The sequence below is a fragment of the Mytilus edulis genome, unplaced genomic scaffold (assembly GCF_963676685.1).
Source record: "Mytilus edulis unplaced genomic scaffold, xbMytEdul2.2 SCAFFOLD_1872, whole genome shotgun sequence".
In the NCBI taxonomy this organism is placed as follows: Eukaryota; Metazoa; Mollusca; class Bivalvia; order Mytilida; family Mytilidae; genus Mytilus; species Mytilus edulis.
The window spans coordinates 8,938-20,320 of NW_027267028.1; the positions used below are offsets into that span (position 1 = coordinate 8,938).

General features: G+C 32.9%; 1 protein-coding gene across 1 annotated transcript; it reads left to right on the forward strand.

Annotated features, from left to right (window-relative positions):
* Nucleotides 1-1,485: 1,485 nt before the first annotated feature.
* Nucleotides 1,486-5,896, forward strand: LOC139504777 (uncharacterized; the record flags this gene model as incomplete). The annotated part of the gene is given in 2 exon segments (XM_071294740.1): nucleotides 1,486-1,665; nucleotides 4,895-5,896. Coding segments are annotated over 2 exon segments (1,124 nt in total), but the record flags the coding sequence as incomplete, so codon positions are not given.
* Nucleotides 5,897-11,383: the final 5,487 nt, after the last annotated feature.

Genomic DNA, 11,383 nt, shown 5'->3' on the forward strand with positions numbered 1-11,383 from the left:
AATTGTAAGTGGCATAAATCTAGAATGGTTTAAGTTATGACACCAACATTCAAACGGACGGACGTACAGACGGACAATGGTTAACAAAATGTATACTTTCTAATGTATATTTCCTATTTTCCTTTTTATTGTTTAAGATGGAGAGTCGACTCGCTGTACTTTGTATTTGAAGGACCCGAATTTCGATGTGAACGTTCTAATACAAAAGCTAGAAGATATCAAGGAAGCTCTTCGTAATGGATCATACTATATTAAATTGGAAAACGCTGAAACCGGAAGTCTCATTTTACATTTAACAATAAATAATGGATGTTTTAAACAAAAGAACTTCTGCACAAACATTACATTCCTTTTTGCATCAGTTTTTCCAAATAGCAGCTATTCAATGCATAAGTGGGCACACCTACACAGTGGTGTTGGTCGAATCAGACGACATTAATTCAGGTTTGAGAGTGTTATTTGTGTTTATGGGCTTATCCATTTTATTTTCTATATCAACTTCAATTAAAGTCATTATTTCATTTAGCATTTTATCAAAAAATTATCAAAAAAATTAAAAGACAATGATAAATTGGTTCATTTCTGTTTGTACCAAAGGTGATGTTTCTATCAAAATTTTGTTTTTCAGTTAAAAGTTATCATGTAGTCATATTGCATACAAAATGCATGTCAACATGCGAATCGGTTAATATGTTTTCATCTTTGTACTGCATTTGGTCTTCTTACTGTTTTGATTCGAGTTTTTGGAGACAAAAAGCGCCTATAGTGTACAAGGTTGGCTAGTTTTTTCTACATATCAACAACGTCATAGTGCGATATATAATGATAATCCGTCCTTTGTAGCCGTTTGTATGAAAATATAAGAAAGAGTGCATTTCTAATAAGATAAGAACAATGACATGAACAATATTTTTTTTTTTGGAATGATTTAAAAGTGATATGTGTATGCTAATTCTTATTGATAACATTAACAGTACCAATTGTCCTGCAGCAGCTGCGCATTTCGACAATGCATGTCTCTTCAGTGATGCTCGCGGCCAAAATATTTGAAATCCAAAAGCTTATATAAAAGGTGATGAGGTATAATCCAAAAGGTCCAAAAAGATAGCCAAATCCGTGAAAGGAATCAGAGCTTTGCATGAGGGAGATACATTTCTTAATTTATATAATTTCTAGCATTTTGTAACAGCAAAGTTTAATAACACAAAAAATCTGTATTTTCATGCAAGTACCGAAGTACTGGCTACTGGGCTGGTGATACCCTCGGGGACTAACCGTCAACCAGCAGAGGCATCGACCCAGTGGTAGTAAAAACATTAGCTGTTTACCAATTTTCTTGCACCAGATTATTAAAATATATACATCAACAAAACTATTCCATATAACTTTTGTTTTTTAGAAAATGAGTTAGCAAAGACGAATGACTTGGACTATCTCCAAGAAAATTCATCGACTGTATTGAAGCTTACTGTGGATGTAAAAAAATTCAGCATTTCAAGATGAAATAGTGTTGTACAGAGAAGTCAATAAATTTATTTCTGGAATGTACAATGCAATAGATGGACAGAATGTTCCCTCAAACGGATCACAAAGGGATGTTTTGATGTTAACAAGTGGGGGAAAGACCACTTCTCACTCTGATACTATTCATGATTCCCCATTAAGGTAACACATTTAATAATGACATTGGTTTTCCTATATAAACAGAATATGTGGTAATTGTATGAGTTTAAGGGACGAAAGCTGCTAAGACTACCTTAATGTACTGTGAAGCAAAATTTAACAACGAATAGATAACTGGACACTATATTATAGAACATGAAAGTTTGCAGATTGACGCCTGACATAAATGAGTACATGTATACTGTTATAAACCCTTTTCTAAGATTTGGTTAAAAAGTCTGACTGTATTTTCATATCAAAAACGGGATATTTCATTCTTATTTTGGGGTGTTTTGTGGGGGTAAAAATATCACCGATCATTTCTCATACTGTTTATTTCGTCTCCTAACTAAATCCTTTGGATGTGTAGTAATTTGTATTTTAGTCTGGGATAACATGATATATACATCCTGTTATTACCGATTATCAGGTCGTCTGCATGTTGATATCGTAAACTATCAGTTGCGAGATATAATATGAAGCTTTTTGTCGAGTGAGCGCAGCGAACGAGATCAAAATGTCTTCATATTGTGTCGAGCAGCTGATATTTTAAATATCAATATGCAGTAAACCTGATAACCGATTTATCGTGCTGTATTTGCGTCATTTGGAAGTGTTTCTTAGTTTCACCAGCAACCGAAAGTTGACTTTATAAGTTCGGGTCAAACTTATCAATGCCAGTTCACACATTATGACGTCGTTGATATGTCCGGGTGAAAGTTATTAAGGCCGAGTCAACGTATTTGACGTCATAAAGCCGTATTATGGAATAATATTAAGAACTGATCAGAGTTATATAGACAGTGGGACGACCGATGTTTGGTTTTGATCTAGGATTCAGACAGAACTTGATTTATTCATTAGTTGTTATTGGTTTGATCTGAATTTTAGTCACCTCAAGTGTTGTTATTGCGGCTTTTTGTATCTGTTGTTTTGTGTTAGATGCTTTGGTTCATCGTACTGATCTTTTTAGTTAAGCCACTGATTTCTACAGTTTGTTTTCATATTGTGCTGTAACACTTTGGTCTCCGAGTTTGAGTATTTGGTACAACCTTTTTCGGAATTTTGGGTCCTCAAGGCTCTTCAACTTGATACTTGTTTAGCTTTCTAACTTTTTTTATCTGAGCTTCACTGATGAGTCTTATGTAGACGAAACGCGCATCTGACGTAAAAAAATATAAGCCTAGCTGGTACCTTTGATTACGATCAAGACATAACTAACCTCGCCATATTCTTAATGTATTTGAGAATTTTTGTCTTGCTGCCGTTGATTCTTCTTTTTTATATTTCTCTTCATAAACTCTTTTCTCATAGATTAGGCGATTAGTACTACATGTACTTTCAATTGAAATACTTGACATTTTTCATGTCGGGGCCTTTGTAGCCGACTATAAGTTAGATTTGTTCTCATTATTGAAGCCAGTATGTTTGCATATTATTGCTTGTGTCTACTTCATTTTTACTATGGCGGGTATTTTTCTTATTCATTATTATTGACACTCATTTTACCCAATCTCCTTATCTTAATTAGTTTTATCTTTAATAAAAATCTAATCCTGAATTGATAGTGAAATATTCATCCCTGTGGAGGCTGCGTATAATATATTGATACATTCGATTTTTGTTTCTTTCTACTATAGAATTCTGTTGACCATGATTTGAAGATGTGCATAATCTTTATTTGCAACTCTAAAATAGTCGATTATTGGTCGAGCTAGTGTCACACAAAGATAGGCAAACAATTTTTGAAAATTCTAAAATGCCCTTCGAAAAAGATTTATATCAAACTCCATGATCAAACACATTTTAAGAGCATTTTCTTAAAAAGTGTGTTATCACACGCAATGACATTGTGTGGAAATATTGTAGATAGGAAACAAATTTGTAGAACAAAGACACCATGGAAAAAGTAAAATATTAAACATTTAAATATTCCTTATGACGTATTTTGATTTTAATTATGAGATATTTGGTAACTGATATCGTTCAAGCTATTTGGAAACTCGCAGCGTTTTATCAAAACTTGTCTTTGAACTACCTGTTTCCCAAATATTTTTTCTAAAATGTAAAAGTTCATCTACTCCAATTGAAATCTACATAATTGCAATTGCAGAGTTTATTATGTGCTTTCTTTACATGTCATTTGAAAAGTATGAATCAATATATCACATTTTTTCATTTCGAGAACTACAAGAAAATAATTATTCTTTATTTTTATTTAAGCTATCCTTCGGGAATATTTATCATACCCGTAGGCAGGGGGGTCGGGGGGTTCGGCCCCCCTTGAAAAGCAAATAAGCACTGTTAAAGTCAATGTTCTGTTCGAATTGTGACTGTTCAAGTCGAGTTTGTGAGTCCAACGAACCCCCCCCCCCCCCCCTACGCATTCAATTCGTGGACAAATGTTATTTTATTCAATAACGTAGATTTTAAATAAAGGGGATTCTAATAAAGAATAAATAAATATAAGCTGGCAGTGTCCTTTAAGTTCACTTTCGCATGTAATGTGATTTAACTGAGGGTCGTTAAAGGTTAAATACAAATGTTTTAAAAACTTTTTTTATTTTATATTTTAATAAATTGGTTACAACAAATACTAATTTTTTTTTGGTAATATGATTTTCCAGTTATTCCATTGTGACCGTTCCATTTCTTTTCAGAACTGATTAAAAATGCATGTGTGGTGTACTTTTACTACATAAATAAATATATAAAATACTGTATTAATTTCACAGTTTAACCCATATTCAAAGACTTGCGATTTAATTATATTTGTATGGCAAAATCTTGATCTCAATATAGCTTATGAAAGCTTCTAAATGAAAAAATGAAGCTTTCCATTTAATGGTGAACATTACAGATGGTAGAATTTATTAAGAGTACATCCGGTTTTTACTCTGTCTCCTATTTATTCATCAAATAAATATGTTTCTCTCTTTTTTATATTGATATGACTTATGTCAACGTCTTTCACTGCATCTCATTCCTCGTGATGTATCTTTCTCAAATCAAAATGAATCTTCTTAGTAGTTATCTTTGTCTGTCCTTTTATTTTGTCTGTGTGTATGTCCGTCGTTAAATGCTTACGACATCTAGCTATCTATTTATAATTCGTGTATGATTTTATATCAATCTTAATTCTACACTAGCGCTTTAAATAATCTTTATTTTTATGTTTGGGCTTTTATTAGTTTGTTTCCATTGGAAACTTAATGTTGTGTCTTTTTTTCAGTGTTTCAAAAACTAAGCAATCTGATAAAATTTCTTCGGCAAGTTCTTCGACAGTTGATAGTTTCCCGTCATATGTAACAGCAAAGAGAGGGGAATTGGGAAAAAGCGTTAGGGAACTGAAGAAGAAGAAGAAAGAACGTCAATTACCAATGAAAGCAGCAACAAATAAAGGAGAATGGCCGAAAGTGGTCCATTCGTCACATAAACAAGTATTATTTCCTATTAAGTATGACCGAACCCAGGGTTTTCCAACCAATTGTACGCCTTCATATAAACCACTTCCGAGAATTGCCAAGATAACATCTCGTGGAACAAAAACTGGCAATATATCCTCAACTTTAATGAATATATCTAGTATGACTATCCATAATAGCATTACAAAATTATCATCAGCTTCATCAAATCAAGCAGATCAAAAATCTTTAACCTCGAGAGCATACAACAAACCATTCCCTAGACAATATTATCGAGTGTCGTCATATTTAACAAAAAGTAACTCAGACAACTATGAAAAATTACATGATCAACAGGAAAGCGTTACGAAAACAAATATGACGTCATATCCTGTTCTTCCACCAATAGAAACACAGAAAATTGAGCCCGAAGTACAAAGACTAGTAAAGGAAACAACACCAAGAAGAGATGTACCCAGTTTTACACATCTTCCATCTATTGACAAAGCTCATGAAAAATCCCTTCCGTTATTAAGATATCAACCAAGTGCTGACTCGGGAGTTATTGATAGAAGTAAAAAGGATATAAGAGCATTTAAGCTGGATATGACCAGTTTAAATTTTGAAGGAAAAATCAGTGAAAAACATGCAAGCGACCGAGGGTTAGAAATTAATTTATTTGGTCATCGCTTAGGGAATGTAAAATACAATATGCCCCAACCTGATCGAGAGAGTGATTGGCATTATCAGTCAAAAAGGGTGTCACCTAAAACAGATAACAGATACACTTCTCAAAATAAAAGCTATCAAATGCCTGTAAAAATCTCAGGATTGAATAGTCCTTTCAGTTCAGATAAGAACTCTCAACCATCTTATAGAGAATCCAGGAATTCCGATAGATCACTGCTAGAAATAACGGGTGAGAGCATGTTATCATATAGAAAAACAAGAACTCCGCTACAAGAGGAAAGTGTTGAATATGATATTGCTGATGAACAAGATGGAAATTCATTAATTGATTCCGAACCTTATGCAAATGCAAATTATTCAGCGCCAGCGATGAGATCAATTGCTCTGGATTTAATTGCCAATCAGATACAACAAAGTCGATCTAAAAGTTCTCGTGTTACAAGTGGTTTAAGAAGACCTCGTTCGGATTATATCATATATTCTGTGAACTAACTTAAATAGGGTCTCATTAAAAATAATAACTTTAAACCAAAGAGAAAAACACCAACAAAAAACACCTATTATGATACGGTTATAACTCTGGAAATGAAAATCAATATTCAGATTAGTAACAGAAGTTGAAAAGTCTTAGGAGTAGTTATAATGCTTAAATTAAGTGAACAATGAAAACAACGCAATATTATCTTTATGCAACCGAAGCGCTTTTCTGGAATTACATTCATTATAAACACTAGACTGTCCCGTCTATGGTTTTAATAAGAGTTCTTAAGAGGGACGTAAGATACCAATGGGACAATCGAAATACATTGTCAACGTCATGGCTAAAAAATAAAAGGACAAACAGACAAACCATAGTACACATGACACAACATCGAAAACTAAAGAATAAGCAACAAAAACTAGGGGTGATCGCAGGTGCTCCGGAAGGGTAGGCAGATCCTGCTCCACATGTGGCACCCTTCGTGTTGCTCATGTTATAACAAATACGGTAAATAGTCTAATTCGGTAGGTCACATTCATACAAGGGAAGGGTATTATTATTACGACGTAAGGAACATATCTGATATCATTTGTGAAACGGTTATTCCATAACGTCAACCAACTCGTGATGGCGTGCGTAAAATTTACGAAGGGATGATATTCCTTATTCAATAGAAAATGCAGCACGGGGGGGGGGGGGGGGGGGGGGGGGGGGGGGGGGGGGGGGGGGGGGGGGGAATACCAGACATGATAAAATGATATATGGTATCTAGTATTGGTTGACCAAAAGCTATCTTGTAATAAGGGCACGACCTCTTTATAGCGGTTATCTCCCCTAACACTGAAAACCTTGTTATCATTTTAACTCCGTAACCATAATAGGTAGTAAAATCATAAGGATCGAAATGTTCAGGACCATACACCTGTTCTTCGTAATATTGTTCGAAATGATTCAACGACTCATTGGTAGGGTTATGCCCCTTTGGTTATTAAAAAAATATCGGTTGGCCTCTAACTCAGAAACCGTAAGTTGTAGCCACCTAGGATCTTCACCATTGATCATAAATTCACGTGACAATGAAAATTGACCTAAGGTCAAAGGTCAAGGTCATGATCTAGATTTTGACCTTAGCTTGTTATCCAGTTTACTCATTTACCGTTAAAAATGGCTGATGAAAGGTAACACATAAAATGTGTGACTTGTTAATATCTATATTTATAATGTGGGTTCAAAATTATTGGACCAACGGGTATGACCCTAGGGAACCGGGTCCGAAATTATGTTTTTTTTGCTCAAAACTCAAATATGTCAAAAGAGGTTAGAGAAAGAAAGAAACTTTGAATTGCAAAATGTTCAGCATGATAAGGTCAAAGTCCCTAGCAACGACATAAAACACTTTAGCAACCATGCAGATTTACCAATAAACAATATGTGGTCCCGAGCTTTAATTGTTTAGACTTTCATTAATGCAGATGGGCAACTAATTACTTTATAATGCTAGTAACTTATTGGGTAGCTGACTTAAAAAGAGGGACAAAAGATACCACTAGGACAGAGGGAAAACATATAATAGCCTAAGCTGGGGATCACATAATATTTTTTGGTATATCTGCAGATGCGTATACGTTAACGTATATGTTACGGTTGAATAAAACGTTTTTAAATGACCGACCTTGGTCTACTTGTAAGGTTAACGGCACATCAAATAAACATCACACAATCATGTGTCTTTTATCATTACACATTACATGGAGTCCTGAAACCAAATACGAACATAAATACTCATTATAAAAATATACAATGTAATGAAATATTCTTTACTCATTAATATTTGTACTTGATAAAAAGTATTAACTACAAAACTACAAGCTTTCATTTACAAAATATAGACTATTCATGACAATAATCAAATAGTAATGTACGCAAAATAACAATACAATTCTACCGTGGCAAATAAACCGTAGATTATAAAATCATAATATGATAGCTTAATAAAATACTCTCTTGTTCATCTTGTGTTCTTGTGTTACATGCATGCGGTATGAGGAGAACGTTACATGAAAATAGAAACTTTACTAGAATATCATTTACGTGAAAAATAAAAATAATGTTAATCATGTTAATTAAGAAAGAAACTTACAGTATTCAATAATAAGTATGGTGATGCTATAACATGAACAAACAAACCCTTTACAATAATATTACATGTTAATAAATTGATGATCTTGTCCCATTTAATAAAGGTCAACAATTAGTATTATACACCCACTCTACATATAATTGTCCTTAATTTGAGTTACAGTCTCTATACTTTTCTTTAATTTTGATATAATTTGTCCCAATTCTTTACGTACACACTACACTGTAAAAATAAATGTTTGGATAGAGCAGGTTCATTTTTTTTAATTTATGTTTTCTGTCTTCTGTAAAAACATGGGTTTTTTTCGGACCATTATCTTTTATATGTCTATTTTATTTTACTAAGTTAAACGTCATTCTGTCGGAGTTCAATATAGTTTTTATCATAATTCTTCGATTGCTTCATCAATTGTTTATATATTCCGTTATTGAATTTCTTATTCAATGTTAATCCTCATTTTATTTTCTCACTACCCTGAATACGAAATGGTTAGAAAACAATATATATACACCAATAGGATATTCATGTAATACAAAAAAAAATCATTCAAATATAAATTCAAATTCAGTCTATCGAAATTCCCCTTCTACATTTAGCACTTTTTATGATTACATCATGTACATCCAGATTATTAAAAATATGCACATGGATATCCACAAATACTTCCCGTGCAATGCCAGTAAAGGACGAACCTGATTTAGATTAGTTTCAGAGAAAAAACTAAAATAGCAAAATCGAAAGCTAAAACACATCAAACGAATAGATAACAATTGTCATATTCTTGACTTGGTACAGCATAGAAAACATATGAATATTAGATTATCAAAGTTTTTGTTTCCAGACGTTCCTCTTAAAACATGAATTTCCTGTGTATAATATCTTTTAACCTTATTGAACTTTAAGATTTGGGGTTTTTCAACCAAATATTGACCACATACAAATGATTTTGGGCAACTGCATTGATTGTTATAATTGGCTGTTCAGTTTACAAGAAGCGTAATTGCATTCATCTTATGATGTGATAATATCTTTAACACTAAATTGAAATGTTATATCGTTACATGGATTTAACAATTGAATCTCAGACAAACATTTTGGTTTGAAGGCATTTTTTATCATTTTCACTGAATTTTCTCTTTATTTAAAATCCGACATTCAATATTTCAAAATGCATTTGGTATATAAATAACTTTTAACATATGCTCTAACAGATTTTCATATTTCCATACAAAATATTATTATTCAGTAGATCGAATATGCAAAAGTGCCGATGTCTTGTAAAATTAGAACTTGAAAAACCTTGACCTTTGAGGAAGATTTGACAGAAACTGCATCATACGAATATTTGACGACCGGGAAAAAAGGTAGTAAAGGTGATGTTTTTTTTCAAATGATATATGATCTAGCCATATGTTAGATAGGTGCACTAAAAATTAATGTTTCGGTCTATGTCACTCGTTTGAAAATATTGGTCCCTTGTAGTGAGTTGTCTCATTCAGGATATTACCACATCTTCTTTTTTTGTATATAGAGACAAGAAATGTGTGTTTCATGAACATCTTGTAAAGAACTCATAGTTAGTATGAAATCGATCACAGTCAGATCAAAACTAATAAGAGATAAGCTATACGGAGCAAATATTTGAGAAACTTCTGATGCCAGGTGGAATGATTCTTGTTAGAATTCTATGAAATTTAGTGGAAAAAAGCGGAAATAGGTGTTGGACACAAGTGTCAATGCGAAATTTTATTATGGGTGTATACCACACCGTATATTTCGTGTAATAATGATTTATCGATGTTTTACATAGGTTTTCTTTGATCTTGCTGACTGATGATTTCATTTCTCAGTGGAGTCGAGTTATAAGAAAAAATTATCGCTAGAAACTAACGGACAGACGTGCTTGTTGTCAATCAAATTAACAACGTTGTCATAGGTAAAATAGCGATAAACAGATTGGTAATTTGGTTAAGTTCACAACAATTATACACAAAAAAAAATCGTTTCGGGTGTTTTACTTCTAAAATATAAGTAATAATATATATAAAGTGTTGCAGTTTTCGGAATTTGACAATGGAACACGATAGTATGTACTTCAAGAATGATATAATCTTATAAAAGGGACTAACAAAATTTGAAATCACAAAGAAAATGGGAAATAAAAGATAATTGATCGGAGAACTATAGTTTTACAAAATTATCCGACTCGCTACAGCTGTGTAAATGGTGGAAAAGATGTTTAAAGCAACTTCGCCAAGAGTAGTTGAGAAAGGCTTTTACAATTGTATGTCTAACTGAATAAATTTAAGCTTAGTTATATTCCAAAAATGAATCGTGCAAGTAGCCCTCGATGTGGTATATGAGGGGGGAGGTGAAATTAAATACTGAAATACACGGACAACAGATATGGGATTAGGAGAGAATAAGAAAAGAGGAATTTTGGAAAAGGAGAACACCCTGTCATCCCTCACGTAAAGAAAATCCCACCTATAATTTCTGAATAAGATTTAAACAGTGTTGTTTACCTTTTGGGAGGTGGGGGAATCATAGAAACATCTCCCACCTCTCACTCAACTCAAAATAGGGATAACTTTATGTCAAGAGGTCTACAACTGGTTGTCAGTTGCTGCCTCCTCCCAATTGGTAATTCTAAAAGAAAATTTGCCGTTTTTGTTATAATTTGAATACTATTATAGACAGAGATAAACTGCAAACAGCAATAATGTTCAGCAAGTAAGATCTAAAAATAAGTCAACAGTTGACCTCTTAAGGAGTTATTGTCCATTATATTCAATTTTTTACAATTTTAACTAATTTGGTGAAAGATTTGAATTTTTAAAAACACATTTTCTCTGTATTTAAAGGGCCAAGTTTATTTCAGATAGATAATTTTGTAAGTACCAAGAATGTTCAGTAAAGTAAGATCTACAAACACATCATCATCACCATAATACAATATTGTCATGAATCCATCTGTGTCCTTGTTTAATATGCAAATAGACCAAG